The sequence below is a fragment of the Symphalangus syndactylus genome, chromosome 4, assembly GCF_028878055.3.
Source record: "Symphalangus syndactylus isolate Jambi chromosome 4, NHGRI_mSymSyn1-v2.1_pri, whole genome shotgun sequence".
Taxonomy (NCBI): Eukaryota; Metazoa; Chordata; class Mammalia; order Primates; family Hylobatidae; genus Symphalangus; species Symphalangus syndactylus.
In genome coordinates this window covers 60906619-60926270 of record NC_072426.2, presented here as the reverse complement: position 1 = coordinate 60926270, position 19652 = coordinate 60906619, and the positions used below count along the sequence as shown (strand labels likewise).

General features: G+C 35.6%; 1 protein-coding gene across 36 annotated transcripts in view; it reads left to right on the top strand.

The window, feature by feature from the left end:
* ANK2 (ankyrin 2) overlaps nucleotides 1-19652 on the top strand; it is a 719880-nt gene that overhangs the window by 440411 nt on the left and 259817 nt on the right. For 8 of the 36 annotated variants that reach the window (XM_063637966.1, XM_055274807.2, XM_055274798.2 and 5 more), the window contains exon 1: nucleotides 941-4271. The exons of the other annotated variants lie outside the window; for them this stretch is intronic. In XM_063637966.1, coding sequence (XP_063494036.1) covers nucleotides 4143-4271 — 129 coding nt within the window. In that variant the 5' untranslated portion in view covers nucleotides 941-4142. Of the gene's footprint in view, nucleotides 1-940; nucleotides 4272-19652 lie in introns of those variants that run through there. 36 annotated transcript variants of the gene reach the window in all.

The following is a 19652-nucleotide window of genomic DNA, read 5'->3' as shown; positions in this document are numbered from 1 at the left end:
TAATGAACTCTTGGCACATAGTTCAAACATATTTCAAGTGAGCACATTCTTTTTTTTTCCCCCTGATTAGGTGACGTTTTAACTGTCTTTGTAGTGCATCTGCTTCTCTTTCCACTTAGCACCCACACCACATTTGTGGTAGTGACGATATATGCTGTTCAATTGCATAGCTGCTTCTCCTGGGCAGAGCTAGGGAAAGTGAAGGGGGAGATTAAGTTGCATGTGGCTAGCTCAGTTGTTATTGAACGCTGCCTGACTGATGCCTGATGTCTGCAGAGGATTTTCTTTGGAATTTGATCAATGGAGTGCTGGACAGTGAGGACAGCAAATGGCCATTTTATCTCCTGTCTTTAAAATAAAATGTGCCCTCTCTGAAGGGCAGTCTATGCTGGCTCTCAAGTTTAAATGTGGACGGACAGTGTGCTCCTTACCTTTGAAGGCAGACACAAGCTTATCCCACTGATGGTCACGATGCTTTGTGGAAGGAATCAGCTTTTGTTACAAGCTCAAAATTCAGCCAGAATTATATCTCTGCTGGAGATTTGATGGGAAGAGCCTTTTAATGTGGTGCATGCATCATTTCAATGGCTGTGAGCTCCTGGGATTGGAACCTGGTGCCTTGTCTGTGCAGAGGTCAGCTGGTGAGTATGAGCTACTCTCTTTCCTCAGAGAACTGATACCAATTATTTTCCATTCAAATAGAAATCATAGGTAAGTTTGAGCAACCCAAGTATACAAGAAGGAAAGATTTTAAAAACATCAATTTCTCATCAGCTTACTACTGAATAAGTTAGTTATAAAGAGGCAAAGTTATCACTGTGTTGGAATGTCTAATCTGCCTAGCTTTCTTAAAAGGATTATGTGCTACTATCTCCTATGGGAGCAATCTGTTCCTTAATTAAGGAAAAGAGAAATAAAAATCATACACTAAGAATGGACTTGTGATGAGTTTATTTTATTTATGAATATTTATACTAATTGTCTGGGATTTCCTGTTTTGTGATTTGAATACTAAGAACCCTCAATGAGGGCTTTTTGAGTGGGTTCCTTTTCCAAGGTGGGTTGATTTAAGAGCCCTGAACCTTGGCCCTCCTGCCCTTGTGAGCCATCCCAAGGAAAGATACCTGGAAAAAATTATTTGGCTTCTAGTGTCTTCATCTATAGAAACATGGTGACTCTGCTTCTCTGTCACACTTAAAGATATTATGAGAAAATGTAAGCAAAGTAGTGTAATTGTGATTCTTAAAGATGTGGCAATCACAGTGCTTTGTGCAATGTGTATGTCGGTCAATCTAACATCTAACAAACTAACACCTGGTTCATTACCTTTTCTTTATGAGACAAAGATAAAAAGAGCTGTCGTACTTGTTTATAGAAAGTAAAAGAGTCTTAGAGACTGAGACTCTGTTAACCATGCCTAAATTTTTTTTTTCACTTATTTCGTTGAAGTTTAAAAAATGTGTAAAATGTATAATTTTCCTGGCATTAGAAAACAACATAATGAAATTAATAACCGTTTGATTTTACAAGAGAGTCCATATTGAGCTCATTAAAAGCCAATGAAATAAAAGGTTTTTTGACAACAGGAACGCCTCACTTTCTTCTCTGTGCTGATGATTTTTCACTTTCTTAATGAGGTTTCTAGAAGAGGAGAGGATATTTTGATAGTGTATCAGCAGGTTCTAAAGGGGCAGTGGAAAGGTCTTGTGCCAGAAGAAGCTGGAGTCACCCTCACAACAGGAAAACCATTGCAGGAGGCTTAGCCACATTTCCTTGGGACTCATGCTATTAAGCTAAATGGACATCCGCGAATCAAGTAAGACTTGCTTGTTGCAAACATTTTTTTAAAAGCAGAAGAAAAGAAAATGCCAGATGGCATTCAGAACACCCTGTGCTCCAGTCTTGCTGCTTTCCCTGAACCACCTTCTTTCCTAATGACTGCTTTGACACCACAACAGCTGATTCTCCAGAGTACTTCAGAGGAGAAAATGTTTGAAGTATGCTATGTCAAGTAGTAGATGGTGACTCCCCTGGCCAAGGAGATAGAAGAATCCTCCCCACATCCACACATTATCTTCCCAGAAAGCCTGAATGACTATGTGTATTTCTCTGTAAATATGTAAGAGATTTTTCCGACAAGGGAGTTTGAAGGGCTTAGATACGAATGAAGCTGATTTGTTTTTAGTTTTGTTTTTTTTTGGAACATGAATTTTCAGCTGTTCAGATCAGAGAAAGCTAATGCTCCCCATATATGATAAAAACTGCTCCCTTCTCTCCCTTCCTCTACCCTCTGTAAGTTGACTGACCATCATATCAGCAATACAACACTGATCCATGCCATGGTGATTACTGTTTCCTTTGACTTTCGAATCAGATTAAGTGCTGGGTTCTCTATGCTACTGTGGAATGCATTTTGCTTGCTTATGGGATATTTTATTAATCTTACTGCTTTCAACTCAGTTTAGGTAAAAGGAAAAATTATAAATTATGTTATATAAACTATAACATGTACCATCCACATTAGTATTTTCCCTCCTAGAAGAGTTGCTCTCTTACTATCTTTACTTAGTGCAAGAAATGAGACTTTACGTTCTTCGTTTATGGAAGCAGATATGTCATAAGGGTTAGGATACAAAAACATATCATTTTCTAGGAGAGCATTTTTAATGTTATTTTACTCTTTTCCTAACAATAGCATATATGTAGACTCAGATTATATTGTTTTACTATCAATGATTATAGTAGTGAAAACCCCTCTCCTAAAATGCAACAGTTGTGTGTATTGGGAAGGAACATCCATAGTCCTCTATATACAATAGAGTGGTATGATTCTGTCTCCAGCTAAGAGTGAATAACTAAGAAGTGAGCGCCATCCTTGGCATCCTATTGGACTTCGATAAAACTGTGGCAGTATATGTAATTGAAATACTATAGAGAACTTCATCTTCTTGAGTTAACAGCTTGTATCCTCTTTCCTCTTTCATTGAGTCTCCTTATGGGGTGTATATACAGCAACATTCAGAGATACTAATCCTGCTTTACTTCATCACATTGCTTTTCAAGTGAATTTGCATTTAACAAAAGCCTTTGATAATTAATAATGAGTACCTGTGTGCCCTCTTTGAGTGATAAAGAGTGGCTTGGGTGGTGCCTGCTTTCCTCTTTCCCATTCTCTATCCCTGCCTTCCTCTCCCTCTTTTGAGCTCCCCCCTCTTTCTCCCAGGAAAACCTCACTGAGCCCAGATTATATTGTTTGTTCACTGACAGCTCTTTTCTCTGCTTAATGCAGCTCCCTAATTCAGCCTCACGTGGATCTGTAAATGGCACAGTGAGGACCCGGCTACTTCTAGCCCTTCCCAGACCTGCTCACCCCTGTATTACCACGGCAGTGGCAAGTAACTCCAACTGTGCTCCTCTTCTCCCAAAACAGCAACGTCGATTCTTTACTTTAAATGAACCTTGGAGAAGGAAAGGGCTGTGAGATGAAAAAGGCAGGAAATCATGTCATGTGCTACAGCAGAGCAGCCGTAGCAACGGCAGTAACAGCAGTAGCACGGCAGCAGCGGCAGCAGCAGAGAGTCCTTTAGCGAGACTGCACCATTTTCTTCTCACCCTGCATAGAGGTGTGGTTGGAAGCAGCAATAAACTACCCACCCCCTAGCAGTGTCACAGAGGTGGCCTCTTCCTGGCTCCAGTCAGAAGACACAGTCTGTCTGGAGGAGTCCCCAAAGACTGTTCCAATTGGTGATGTGTGTCTAAGGACGGCTTTTTCAACTAGTAGGATGCTTCTCTGCACTTGCAGCCACCCAACTGCTGAAGAGCTAGAAGTCTAGTGCTCCGCCTTCCCCCGGGACCATTTCTGAGTGTGGGTGCACACCTATGCCTGTGTGCGTGCAGGTGTGTGCTGCTGGAGGTCTCGGTTTGGGACCTTAGTTCATTGTAGTGAGTTGTGGGTGCTGCAGAGGCTGGAGCAAGATTATGACCTAGCTCGAGGGCGGAGTGGATTATCTTGTGAGTGTTCTGGCTGCCAGCCATTGCCCTGGTGGGGAAAATCACATCTCCATAGAGCTCTAAAATCACCTGGATTGCTGGGGAGTGGAAACTGATCCTCTGCTACTGCTTCTGCTGATTTCCTCTGCAAAATGGCTCACGCTGCTGCTTCTATTAAAAAAGTTCGAGAGGCTGATCTGGATGAAAAGGAAAAAAATCTTGAGAGAGACAGAAAAAAACAACGGAAAATCCCCAGAGAACGTATGGAACGAAAAAGAAAGGTATGAGGAGCATCCTTTTAACCCTCTTTGTCTGCAGCTCTGTGTAGCACCATCAGCCTCAGAACTGGCAACTTCATCCTCCCTTCCATCATTCCCCTGCACCATTTCTAAGCTCAGTTTGCAGCCTAGAGCTCATGCCTACATTTGCTGCATTGGGAGGAGATGCTTGAGCAGGGTGAATTTCCTTTGCTTTGACCAAGCAAGGCAAAAATGCCTCCACTTAATTTTTCTTTTTTTGTCTCAATTATCTTTATTTAATCTCAAAGCTAGGTGCTTTATCTCTTTGGGCTACTCTGCCCAGGCACAGAAGGAGGGAAGGGGTTGATTTATGGTTGGAGGGTTAAAGTATTTTCCTCTTCTTGTTCCTCATCTCTACTACTATATCTTTAGCAGTGTGTCTTCTCACTGACTGTATATTTGATGTAGACCTCTAGTTAAGAATAAACTACAGATTTTATGTGCTCTCTTTTTCCCTCCTGGAGGTTTACACCAGGTTTTCACTTCTTAGTGAAAGCTGCACTAAGAATATTGATGCAGTGAGCTGTGTCTCTGCATTTTTAAAATTTTAATTAATTTTTTCTTTTCTATCATTAATCCTTTAATTTTCTTTTCTGAATATGGCAATGAAATCAAAACAACCAAGGTTAAACAAGTGATGAAATGTTGATTCCTTTTACATTGAACTATTGTTTCTTTCTCTTAAAATATTGTTTTCCTTTATAATAGAAATAATCTTACAACTTGATGGAACTAAAATACTCATTTAGTCAGTGATCTAGATTTATAAAGAAAGACCTCTGTAAATGTTTTAATTAACAAAGTAGGTCACTGAATAATTTCAGAAGATGATAAATGGCATATTACATTAGCAGAGCATTAAAATAGTGGTTTGTACACAAGCTGTTGTTAAACATAGCTCTGGGATTAGGGATGCAATGGGGATCCATATACTTAATAATCCATATGCTCAATGGACTCTTTTTTTCTTCCATGATAGATATGTTTACCTTTCAATTTGGGGGATGTTGTCTTTGCCTCATTTTTGGAAAGACACTTGAGAATCCTCATTGAGTTGAGATCTTACTGCATAGAGATTCATTGTATTTCAGTTTACTACTTATCTCACCACCAGCTAGATCAAATGACTGTTATTAGGCTACAGAAATAAAATTAGCAGTATATAATGATTTCCCTTCTGGGGAAAACTTTAATACTGCTTGTCTGACTTTTAAAAGGCCGTGTTGTTTCAAATTGCATTCTTTTTTTTAGTATCAAAAGTATTATTAGCCATTTTGTGGAGGTTGACTTCCTTCTTGACAGCGACTGCAGTTCTGTTTCTAATGCTCTAAATGGAACATTATTGTATAAAGTAATTTTCTGTGATTATATCTTTTTTATCTTTTGTTCTCCAAAACACAGTATGTGATTTCTTGGCTAGCGGCCCTTGTCAGCATTCAGCTGTGACCTAGCAACTTTGCTTAGCTAGAGTACCATGCATACACCTGGAAAATCACTTGATCTCACTCTGGTTTGTTTCTGTATCTAGTTGAATGTTTTTCCCTTTCCAAACCTTGCTAAAAATAGAAAAACTGAAAAACTGTACTGTTAAAATAAAAGGTGCCAGTTGTTGTTGAGAATCTCAGTTGCTTGGATGCTGCATTGCTTTAGCTTGAATCCAGAACCATAGGCAAGATTATTGGTTAGTAATGTGGTCATGTGACGGGATCATCTGGTCTTCACATGTAGATATTATATCTAAGCTAGAACCAGAGTAAATTAGGAAATAAAGGCATAGCTAGTATTTATCCTTGTTCCTCTTTTTTCATATGCACCTATTGCTCCTCCTCCCTTTTCTACTGCAGATATTTACACAGCACAACAAACTTGCTAAAAGAGTGGGTGTGCTTTTTAGCTATATTATATTTATTTTCTAGATAGACAATCCCTCCCCCAACCCCACCACACACACATACGCACTGAACCAGTTTTCAATTTTTTTTTGAAAGAAGAAAAATTTACCTCATCATCATACCTTAAGGTGTACATCATACCTTAAGGTGTACATACCTTCATGATAGTTCGTGAAGAAATGAAAAAAAAATGGTAGCCTATCAGTGGCATTCTGGAATACCATCTGCAGAAAGTAATTTTAAAATTATCATTGTTTATTTGCTGATGCCACTTTATCATCATAAGGGAAAGCATCAGTTGTAGAGATGATTGAGTATATCATTTTCATATCCATTTGTAGTGCCTCTTACTAATGAAGCTGTTTATTTGAAAAATTCAGAGGAGATCCACCCCAATGCAGATAAAAGCCAATTATGGGGCTTGAAAGAAAATAAATAAGCTGATTTTGAAGGATTTTTACCAAGGTAAAGATATTGCACATTAAAATCAATTAAGCAGTCACATTTAATCTTTATTTTAATATTCTTTTGTAAACTTACTGTTAATTAAAAGAATCTTTGTATTATTATTTTGTACTCCTTAAAACATTTAAAATTAATTTTAATTATTGGTAAACTTGAAACGTGTTGCATACCTGACTATAACCCCTCTACCAAGTTGCCAGTGGTGTGGTATTAAAACAATATATACTAAGAGATCTACTTTCAACTTCATTATAAGCAGAACTTATCTTAGAATAATATGTTCATACTTCTTTGGGCTATACTCTGGTTAGCTAATATTTAAATATGGTATAGTACCAAATATCTATTGTATGTGTCATACTGTGTAGAGCTAGAATAAAACTAAGCTTTCAGAAGATAGGCAAAGATTAAAATGAATTAAACTAATATAGTATGTTTGCTGAAGAGTACATTAATGTGGAATTTTACAAAAATCAGAATATCTGTATTGTAATTATTAGCTTATATTAGCAAGTAATTTCTTTGTATGTCTGGATTTTGCTAGTTTTAATGTTGGAATCTGAGAATTTTAGAATTGAAGAGGATACCAACAAAAAATGGTTAAGTGATTTATCAGCGTTTTCACAAATTTGCGAGACTTAGTTCTAGAAAGTGATTTCAAGTTTAATATTCTTTCCACAACCAGATACTATTTCCCAACTGTATGTTTTTTAAAATTTGAAAAATACATAATTTTTAGAGAATGAGTAAACAAATTTATTCTTGAAAGTAAAGCATATATTTATTTTAAAACTTTATTGTAAGTTCAGGGGTACATGTTCAGGATGTGCAAGTATGTTACACAGGTAAACGTGTATCATGGGGGGTTTGTTGTACACATTATTTCATCACCCAGGTATTAAGCCTAGTACCCATTAGTGATTTTTCCTGATCCTCTCCCTCTTCCCAACCTGCATCCTCCAATAAACCCCAGTGTGTGTTGTTCCCCTCTATGTGTCCATGTGTTCTCATCATTTAGTTCACACTTATAAGTAAGAACATAAAGTATATATTTAAATAATATTTCTCATTTAAATTTATCACCATAAATTTTCAAATAAATCAGTATGTTCACCATTTCTCAGCACAAACTATTGTCCAATCAATCATAATGTCTACAACACTCACTGAAATCATATAACTTAAAAGGCAAATGTATGACTAGTTCTTAACATCCTGATGCTTAAAACATTCTCCTTATTATTTTAATTTATACTATTAAAATGCCAGAGTTCACATTTTCTGAAAAAATATTTATGATCATTTATTAAGTACCCATGTGGTCATGTATCTGACACTTTACACACATCGTGCTGTTAACCATGATAACGGTCCTATATATTAGGTATTATTCTCTGGATTTCACAAACAAGAAAATTGCTTAATCACACACAAGTAGCATGTGGCAGAGTTGGGATTTGAATCCAGGTCTGTCTGGCTCTAAAGTTCAGTGGAGAAAAAAAGTAATATTATTATTTGGTCTTGTACCTACACTGGATGTAGATTATAAGGAAATCACTTATTCCACCAATGCTTCAATTTCTTCACTTCTAAATTACCTTCCTACAGCTGAAAGAAATTTAAATACTGTGATAGTAAATTAAATGATGAATTTGAGGGGGAAATTATGTAAATTCATGTTGGGATTCTATCAAAATTGCACCAAAATATTTCACGAGATTTCTTGGAAAATCAACTATTAGAAGTCAACATTTGCTCTTCAAATTGAGGTCCACTACTGGCAATTATAGACTATGATATATAATCATTTTTTGTCACAATTTTATTAGGACTTCAAGATGTATTTGCATATCTACTTTCATTAATCTGATAGGTGATTTTGCATGGGATTAAGCAGAAAATAAAAAAAAACTTCCTTTCAAGTTGTTTTCATTTAATTTCACAGTAAAAGGTTCTGATTAGTTATTTGCTTTTAAAAATGTACACAGTTATTATCTTGGTGAGAACAAGACTTATTTCTAGGATAGGCTTTGGGGAAATCTCCACCCCCCCACCACATTCTTCTTGTTCATTTGGTTATTTAATTGATAGCAATGATAATACTTATTGAGTATATATAATAAAGTTCTCATCAAGTTGTAACGGGACATGGAGAAATGAAGATTTTTAAAAGTTATATTAGTATTTTTTCTTAATTTAAAGTGTTTTATTTGCAAGTTGAGAGTGGAATGTATTCTATAACTTTGGAATTGTGTTGTAAGAATGAGTTGAAAGTGAACATGAAACATAGTGTAAAACTGAGCATGCTTTCCCTGGTGGTCTCTGGGTGAAGACTGCAGTGTAGGAGGAGATTGGACAGCCTAGTCATCCCTCTCATTTTTGAGCCTTCTGCTTAGGCACTCAGCAGCCTGCTTCTGAAGGGAAGTCCAACTCTGGAAGTTGCAACACTTAGTCAAGAACCATGTATGCACAAAGATGTCTGGACACCAAACCAAATACACTATGATTAAAAATACAAATCACAGCCAGAATAACATGGCACTGTATAATGTGTTACATTCTAGAACTCTACAAACATGGGAAATCCCAGTCAACAGTTTTTAAAACCTACATGAAATTGTCTTTATGTTAACTTCCCAGAACCCCTTCATCAGTATGTCAGTATTTCCAGAAACCACATTAACATAAAGTAGATCGGTGCTGTCTTGAGTTTTATCTGGACAGATGCTCTTCATATGTCCTAGTGTCCACTTATATGTGAAAATTCAAAAGTTTTGTTGATTTGCTTTTCCCATTTTGAGTCTAAGTAAAAATGTTCAGCCATATCTATTTAAATGTGGTAGCTTCCATAGAATCATTATTATTATTTAAAACCCATTATCTTTTTCTTTATCACTCCTCTGATTTCTCTTCTTAGCTCAGTTCACGAGTCCTTTCTTGGCTAGAATCATTATCTTTAAATAAATGACTTGCGTTATTAATGACACTCTTCACCAGTACCATAAAGCTGAGTTTTTATTAGTTTTTAATTATAAAGAACCTCTTTTGACCATTGTGTGGGTGACTAATAGCTTAGGGTTACAGCTGTCAAATTTGTGCAATTGTGGCAAAAATAGTCCCAATTGTATGGCTTGAGGTAAGTTTTAAGAAGACAGTTGAATGAAAAAGAAAATTTTAATTGAAAAAAGCTACTATGAGGGAGTTGATTTATTTTTGGAATCTAAAATCTTATACACACTCAATGTAATTTTTTTTCCTATTTTATTACATTAATCTGTGTTCATATAAATGTTTTAATCTTTAAAAAATCAGAATTAACTCCTTCGTTACCTTTATTATCAAACTTAATTTTATTAGTCCCCTTATTCACCAATTGATGGAAAACGATGATATTTACACTACGTTTTGACATCATCATGAATACAGAAAATATTTTGTAGGAAGATTTAAGAGTCAGTGAAAGTACAAGGAAGTTAAGACTTCTACTCATGCCATATTTAATGATCTACTTGTGTTTATATTTTTCCATTATGCCACTTTTTTATTTGTATTTCTCAAAATAATTTCTTCTTTACAATAGTCTCAGTCACAGAGACATTATATACTAAAATAAAGAAAGGTGTAAAGAAGACTTTTCTCAAATTCTGGATTTCTGCGTAAATTGCTAGTGAAGTCATCAGCTATTTGAGTGTGACCCTTTTGCTCCAAAGATGAGCTGTGATTTTAAATGTTTATTGTGGAAAGTCTCAATAGAATCATCTGATTCTATCCCATTCATAATAAGTCAGAATCCTGGGGTAGACCAGAAGGGAAAAGAGACAATAATCCGTATATTTTTAAAGCTCCCTTGGTGATTCCAACCAGAGTTGGAAATGACAAGAATAAACATTTCCATTCCCCCACCAACCCCTACTTTACTCCATCTTGAAATTTCAAGCAATCGTAGATTTACTTCTAATAATCAGCATGACTCTAATTTTTTCATGTGTAGATAGGAGACACCCTGGCAACTTTCTGAAAGTTTAATAAGACCAATTGGTTTAGGTAATAACAAATTAATTCTGAGCACAGAAAGGAGGAAACAAGTGTTTAGGAGATAAGTTGCAAGGCTTCATGATCTGCGGTTTGACTAACTTTGCCCTAATGGAATAATCTTCAGGAAATAAGGTTGTGTGTAAATGACTTTTATGTAACTAAGCTCAAACAGGTGGAGAAGTTATCCAAGCTAAGTTTTTAAAGGAAGACCACTACATTGTGAATTTAAAATTATGTCTTAAACAGGTTATGCTGTTTTGAAAGAACTCAAGTTAGTGCCCTAGGGATTTAATTGGTAGCTTAGCAGCCTTGGAGGCCTCAAACCTTTGGAGATGTCAGCACTTCCAGGACTCCTAACAGAAGTCAACAACTACCTTTTGTGTTTTGTACTTGACTTTGATAGATCTTTTCAAAATTATGTAATATGACATTAGTTTAGTAAGAAAGAAGGAATAAGTAATTCATAGATGAGTTATCTCCCCTAATTCTTCAGATATTCTCTTTCAATACTCCTAACTCTTCAACTTCTCACAGTGCCAGGATCTTTTGTTTGTTTGGTTGGTCAGTTGTTCTGTTTCTGTTTTTGTTTTTTTCATGAAACTGCTCTCTCACTCTCTTTCTGGTTCACCACAGCTTCCAGAGCAGTCAGAAAGGGATTCCTTACTCAGTTGTACATGATTCTGAAATGTACTTTTTAGCATGTACAGTTGGAATTACTTCTTCCATGTTCCTTTATTTCATTAGTAACTTTGCCAGGGAAACTCTTTTTTCTCTCATTAGAGTTTCATTTATATCCAACTTAGCCTTTTTCTAGAGAAATTATTTCATTGTATATCATTATTATGTTGCTTATCATGGGGGAACACCTCAATAGAAAACAATGTAAGTAGTATTAAGGAAGAGAATATGTGGGCTGGGTGTGGTGGCTCACGTCTGTAATCCCAGCACTTTGGGAGGCTGAGACGTGAGGAGAGCTTGAAGCCAGGAGTTGAAGACCAGGCCAGGCAGCATAGAGAGATCCCCATCTCTTTAAAAGAAAAAAATCAGGGATATGACGATCATTATAAACATGTATCTTAATCCAATCAATTTATTTGGTTAAGAGTAATGGTGTTATTTCACATTAACCTATATTCTTGGCTTTTTGTATATTTTTGCATAGAGACTTATTAATTACCAATTTAACTCACTCGTTTATAGTTTTTTAAAAAAAGCCTTCATTCAATTAAGACTGAAAATGACCTCTCTGTGTATTTGAATGTAATTAATGATGTTTTTTCCAAAAGTCTATTTTTTAGCGAAAAAACTTAATCTCTATGTTATTTTTTCATAAATAAATAATGTTAATCTCGCAAACATGAATTCTAATAATCTACTTTTATTATTATAAAGATCAAATATTATTTTTTCATTTGAAACCAAGTTTAGCCGATAACCCTTTCAAGACATTCAGCAGGATAAGAGGTGGATGTGAGATCTAAGATTACAAAAAACAGGCAACATACCAGAAAGCTGTTTACTAAGTTAATAAATTATATTTATACAAAATTACCAGATACTTCTAAAGCTCCATAAAAACAAATTCAGGACACCTGTGCTTAATTCTGTCTACTCACTATAACCTTGGGTAAACAAATGACCTCAATTTTTGCGTCTATAAAATGATAAGGATCTGAGATCTGTTAGAATTCTTTTTTTTTTTTTTGAGACAGAGTCTCGCTCTGTCACCCAGGCTGGAGTGCAGTGGCGCGATCTCGGCTCACTGCAAGCTCCGCCTCCCGGGTTCACGCCATTCTCCTGCCTCAGCCTCTCCGAGTAGCTGGGACTACAGGCGCCCGCCACTATGCCCGGCTAATTTTTTTTTTTTTGTATTTTTAGTAGAGACGGGGTTTCACCGTGGTCTCGATCTCCTGACCTCGTGATCCGCCCGCCTCGGCCTCCCAAAGTGCTGGGATTACAAGGGTGAGCCACCGCGCCCGGCCAGAATTCTTCCTGTCTTTATGCTTCTGTGTCATTTTAATTGTTTCTTTGCTTCCCTTTATTATTATAAATGATTAAGACAGTTGGTAGAATTTCCAGGTTTTTCTTCATTTAAGATAAATTTTTTTTGAGCTGACACTATGTCGTAGACAGAGTACCTTTACCCAAGGAGCTCATAGACCTCCTAGGGTGATAGGAACTTTCACAAATAACAAGAATGAAATGTTAGTTGTGCCATTATATTATAATTGAGATTGTCTATTTTTGTTTATATGACGCAAGTTTTCTTTAATAGGTGTTACCTGGGAGATGAAATAATGGAAGGAAATAGTTCCTGTTGTGGTGCATGAAATTTTATGGAAGTTATTAAGACAGGATATATAGAAAATGAAGTAATCATATAAAGCTATATGGTTGTTTTGTATTTCAGATACTGAATTGAGCCATTTTGAAGGAAGAAATTTACTGTGGTTCCCTGAGAACCACAGTTGAATTCTCCTGAAGTTTATTCTCACTTTTCTTTTAGGTATTCTGTACACTCATAATACCAGGAGTTAGAAATTCACAGAGAAATATCATCATTGTTTAATTAATCATTTTACAAAGATCTGATGGCAGTAATGGTAGTTGCCTTTAAATTGCAGGGTGCGCTAATAAACAAATGTCCACAGTAAACGCTTAAACCTTAGCAATTCACAAACCTTTCAATTGTACAGCTTAGTGAAAATAAATCTCCTGAGTTCTTCTAGAGGTAGTAGTACAAACTTCCTTATTTATGGCTCCTGCCTCAAACTGGGCCAGAATGCTTAATTAAACCATGTCACATCCTAAAATGACTGAAACCAATAAAATGTAAGTGGAACAGGTTACCTGGAAACAGTAACTTCTTTGAGGACAGAGGTTACTTAGGAAATGAGGAGCTTTCGTTCAGGGCGGTCACCTACAAAACATGCGGCTTCACTGTGGGCTCCGAGGGACAGGAATCAAAGCCTGGGTGTGGGTGGGAGAGAGAAAAGCCATCTGTGAAATCACATGTTACCGTTACTGGGGAGAAGGGAGACAACAAAGGACCCAGTAGCAGATGCCAATTCTCTGACTACAAACACATCATCGAATATAAGGGCCCTTGTATATAACATCGAGCACTCATACTCAGTCTTTCAACACAAGGGGCAATATTTTAGAACTTTCAGCTTTCCTACTAGAAAACAGAACCAAAAGATAAAAGAAGACTTTGTAATATGCCAATATGACAAATGTTTTGCCATTGAAGGAAACTTGATAATTAAGACTAATGCCCATTAATCACCATAATTGGCCTTCACATGAGGGCCTTCTGGGTTATGTATTCTTTAGTAAGCTGTATAAGAGCATCTGAAACAATTTAGTCACTCCAGTGATCTTTAAAAGTTTGTAAAACTTTATTTTTGATCAAGAAATTCAGAGAATGATGCTTCTTAGTTTTGATCACATTTTCACTTACAATCAAACAGAAGCTCTTTTAAATTATGCTTGTTTTATTTATCTTTTTTCATGTCATAGATAAACATTTGCCATGCTTCATTTTTCCATCAAGCATCTTATTTCCAAAGTCGGTTCAGATGTATATAATATATATAATTCAGGGTATTACAGTCCCTTGGATGGAAGAATTATTTGTTGAATAACTGCTATGAGCCAAATTTTAAATTGAGAAATAAAGATTATTTACTGAGTAAAAAAAATTTTCTCTTAAGTAACTTCCCTTTTAGATAGATATTTAAGGTTAATGGCAATGGAAAAATTAGAGTACAGAGCTAGATTAGGTAGGTATCATAACTTTTAAATTTTTTTCTTTTTTTTTTTTAGCACATAGTAGATGTGTATATTTATAGGGTACATGAGATGTTTTTATACAGGCATGTAATATGAAATATCTTGTTGCTTTTTAAGAGAGATTGTGGACTTGAGGATAGGTAGTGGTAGGGTTGGCTTAGGTGGAGAGGGTATCTCAGAGGTTGAACATAGAATCTGGTGAACAGCTTGGCATGATCAAAGTGGAAGGAAGGGGTTGGAAATAAAGTTGGAGCACCTACAGAGCAAAGAAGTAGCTAAACTCAGTGAAGCAAAAAATAAGCAGGTATAGAAGGTTCTCTGTGATGAAGAAAGATTATGAGGGGGAAGTGAGTGTCAAGGTCACCCAGAAGACTGTTATGGTAATCCAAGAGAGACAAACAGGGCTTGGATTGGAATGGTCATACTGGAAGAGCAGCAGGGAGGAAAACAGGATGGTTATCAGCACTCAACTAGGAATAAAGAAAAAAGAGAAGCGTGAATAAAAATAACTTTAAAGTTATGTATTTTGATGATATTAAAAAATGATGGTCATCGACAGAAATACAAATTTCATGTGAAAGTCAGAGGGAAAGTAAAAACATTGCTTTATATGTGGTAAATTTGAAGTGGTGGCAGGATGATGTTTATTTTCATTAATTGCAGAGAGTTTATATGCAAATAGCCAATAAATAAAAATGTGATCTTTCTCTTTGGGTATAGTAGAAAGAGTATGAAATTTAGAGTTTAGTGTCCTTAATTCAAATCTTAGCTCTACCAAATTCTGGATGTCTGATCCCTGGCCTCAGCTTTCTCATCTGTAAACTGAGTTAATAATGATAATTATATTTAAACGCACACATATATGAAACAGAGTAATTCTAAGGATTAAAATGAAATGACGTTTTTGAAAGCACTTATGTGCATAGTAATATTACTTATTATATCACCAGATAGTCCCCCTTTTTATGTGAGAGGACAAAAGGAAATATGCTTACTAAAAGGATTAAAAATGTCCATGAAAATATCATATGAACTCGTTGTTATTTATTTATCTTTTTTATAAGACGGATTCTCACTCTGTCACCAGGACTGGAGTGCAGTGGTGCGATCTTGGCTCACTACAACCTCTGTCTCTCGGGTTAAAGCGATTCTTCTGCCTTAGCCTCCCCAGTAGCTGGGATTACAGGCACCCGCCACTACGCCCAGCTAATTTTTTGTATTTTTGGTAGAGATGGGATTTCGCCGTGTTGGCCAAGCTGGTCTCAAACTCCTGACCTTGTAATTCGTCCGCCTTGGCCTGCCAAAGTGCTGGGATTACAGGCGTGAGCCACCAGAACTCGTTGTTTTTAATATATACACAGATAGATATAAAAACAAACACATAAAGTTGTATGTTGTGTGTATACAGACATATATTTCCTGCCTCCATTCACTTAGAGGGCCTAGAAGCAAGGATACTTCAGTAGCAATGAGCAAACCTAGCCTACATCTTGGTTTCCAAACATAATTTTCCAACAGAAGAAAATACAGCTTCTTGGGAAAATGGCTGATTTGAGTAAGAACAGGCTCGGAAAATGATGGGGCATATCAACCTGAAGCAGCTCCCAATGACTGAATACAGAGAAATCTGAGCAACAACATAACTAATAAAAATAAATAATAACGCATGGAATAAAAGGAATAGCCCTGGGTCTTTACTAATAGAAATAAATAATTGCATAAATAAGTAAATAAGTGGAAGAGAAGGGACAGCGTTTTTTACGGTAGAATTCCAATGAACAAATCTAGAAGAAATACGGAAATTATAACTAGTACAAAGGCAATCAGCAATCTAGCTTGTGTTTAACTATCAAAAATTGTATTAGCAAATTGTTTTCAACTATAGAATTCTGTAAAAATTAACTCATTGTGTTTAAGTCATCATAGAGGGAACAAGTTGAGACAATTGCTTTGTATAACTTGGAATGACTTTTGCTGGCTATTGAACTCCCAGATGTATTTAGAAAAAAAGATTAGGTTATGAAATTGCCATTTTTAGGTGTTTATTCTAAAGATAAAATGGAATTACAAGTGCAAAACAGAATTTTGTTTGTTTGTTTTAAACGTATGACTGCAAGTTTTACATAAATTATTATTTGAGGAAACGGCACATGCAAGGAGCTTCTATATAGTATGTTAACTGATATAACCAAAATACCAGAAAACTATTTTGTTCATAGTACCATTTTTCAAATATCTGAAGTTGGTCTTTATTAACCATATGTCTGCATGATACTGAACATTGTACTTTTGAGATACATGATATTGGCATTGATGCAATGCATTTCTTATTTTACTATTTTATTCTTGATTCCTTTTTGAGTAAAATAAACTTAAAAGACGCTTTTTTGAGGTAATGAGTGGAAGTAGATTCTTAAAAATTTGTTGGTGATATTAACTACATCATGTTGAAAATAACAATTGCAACTGACGTTCATTGACCACTTTCTATCTCCCTTCTGTTTTGCAAAATTATAACTTTATTTAGTTTGAATTACTTAGATAACTGTCTATTCTTCCACTTCTTTTTGCAACTAAGACCTGCCATAAATCTGTGCAGGTATCTGTATAGTATACTGTTTCTGTTTCAGTGTTAATAATTTATAACTGAGACCTATTTCCACTTTGAACTAGGGTTCAGTAGGATGAAAACTAACTTTGTCTTTTATTTATCACACTTGATTGTCTAATAATTTCCATAAGCAGCAGTTGCTCTCCACATACAGATAGAACCCTATAACTAACGAATCTCTCCCTTGGTCCCTCCTAAAAAGGCACTCCATTTCTCATTTTCATTAAATTTGCTACAGCATGGCCAAACTCAATAAAATTTTTTTTTCTGTTTTCTTTGTCTTTAATATTGTCTTTAATATTTCACTTGTCTGTTTCAATTTATCTTGGTAAAATATTTAGATATGTAATATCTGTTCACTTTTGAAACTAAATTTTCAGTTTTAGTCAAATGTATAATGATACTGCAAGTTGAGCAAACTGTGATCAAAGACCATGATAGTACCTGTATTAATGTTACATGCGTGTTCTTTACATACCTAAGCAGTATAGTGACAACTGAGTGTGTTTACCTGGAAAAACTTTAGGTATTTTCCCTAAGCCCATGTACTTTGAAGTTTTAATGTCCAGGATGAGAACAGCATCCAGCCAGGAACAGCCTAATGCCCCGATGTCATGGGATTTGACAAGCTTGCTATGCACCTAATAACCATAGGTTTCTATATCACATCACCTTTGCCTAAGACATAATAGATACTCTACTGATTCTAAATATCCAATACTGTTTTTGTGTCCTAAACTTAAATTTCAAATTTGTCACAAGTTAATCTCCTGAATCAAACCTAGGAAGAGAAGTTTCCTTAGGCAACACAGATTGTACCAATGCATAAACAGTTATTTGAGAATGAAACAGAACCAAAGCTTTGAACACTTTGTTTATGGCTATTTTCAATTTTATAAATTAACAAGGAAATTAAAGATCTTATGAAGGATGAGACAAAAAAATTTCTGGAAAAATATTTTTGTCTTCCTTTGTACCATTTCTATTTAAATGTTATTGTACTGTGTTTCCATCTTAAAGTCACACAAATGTTTAAAAACTATAACAGTTTTTAATGAATAGTTTTATTAACTACTAATCCTCCTGTTTTCAATTCAAATTTCCTAGTCTTTGTAGAGCTTGAAACTTTCCTCTGGGATACATGAAGTCTACTACTTTAGGCTGGCAATCCTCTCTCATAACTCCTATTTGCACTGTTTTCCTTTCCCCTTCATCTCGAGCCTTGTTCACACTCAGTGCCTACTGGTGGCATGTTTAGCTGCCCTGAAGCATAGCCTCTGTAACTTTCCTTGTTCTCTTTCGGTTTGACTTTGATGACTGTCACTTAAGCCCCTGCAATGAGAAAACTGTATACACCAGTGACCCAGGCATCTAAATTGTCTGGGAATAGGCTGCATTACTGAAATCTAGGTTCTACTCCTTGTTAGACATATCAGTGTTCCAGTGACTTATAAAACATTTGATCCTTGATATCTGTAGTTTTCTCTTGTTTGAAAGCTGCTAAAAACATGCATATCATTGGAATGCAAAAGTAAAACAAGAAGTAGATGTGTGAAGCTCATTTAGACTTTTAAAAACTGGTCTAAGTGATTATGGCATGTCAAAGTACTCTATACACTCCTAAGTGGAGACAAACCTGTAAAACAGAACACCAAAGGCACAATTCTGTTGCAACAAGCAGTATATTGTAACTGAGTTTAAAGCCCCCTAACATTCCTGCACACTAAAGCACAGTAGATTTAAATAGGATCTTTGTGATTCCACATATCCTAAAGAAGCAGTTTTTCTCTGTGTGAAACCACATGCGTTTTCATAGAAGATTCAGGGATAAAAACACATCCGGGCAAGATATAAGAGTGAAATGTATAGACAAAAGGATTAAGGGTTCAAAGGCTTTTTTCATCTTTTTCCCCTTTCCTCTTTGAGCTCAATTATCATTTAATGCCATAGACTGGATAGGTCAAGAGTTTGACTGAACAGAGTTATAAAGTCAACTAGGAAAATATTTTTTACCATATAAAGGAAAAAATAGAATACTATTCAGAGATGTCACAACTATCAGACCATATGCTGTAATGCCACTTGATTAGAGGTTTATTTTTTCTAATTAGCTCATTTTGGAGTAGATTATTTGAGAATACCCATCCTTGGAATTGTTATGATATGTATATGCACATATGTATATATGTGGACATATTTATCTGTATTCTACATAGATGTATTTATCAAAATGCATTTCCATTTTTATATGTTTTAATAATGTCTCTCCCTTCACTTTTTTCTCCTGGAGTTTTCAACATATTGAAGTTATAGTATTGCAGTTTTACTACAGTACCTACTTCAAATGTACTTAAGGGAATGATCATTTAAATAACATTTGACCAAGGGATAGATCCTTTTAATAAGTATGTGAAATTGATAGAAAGTTTTTTAGATTAATAAGTACCGAAATTTAAGGTATAGAATCATTCCACAGAACTACTTTGTACCCTGGAACTGGACCCTGTGGCATGATGGTAGCTTCTCAGCCAGACAGAGCCCATGAGATAGATGGCTCTGACAGGA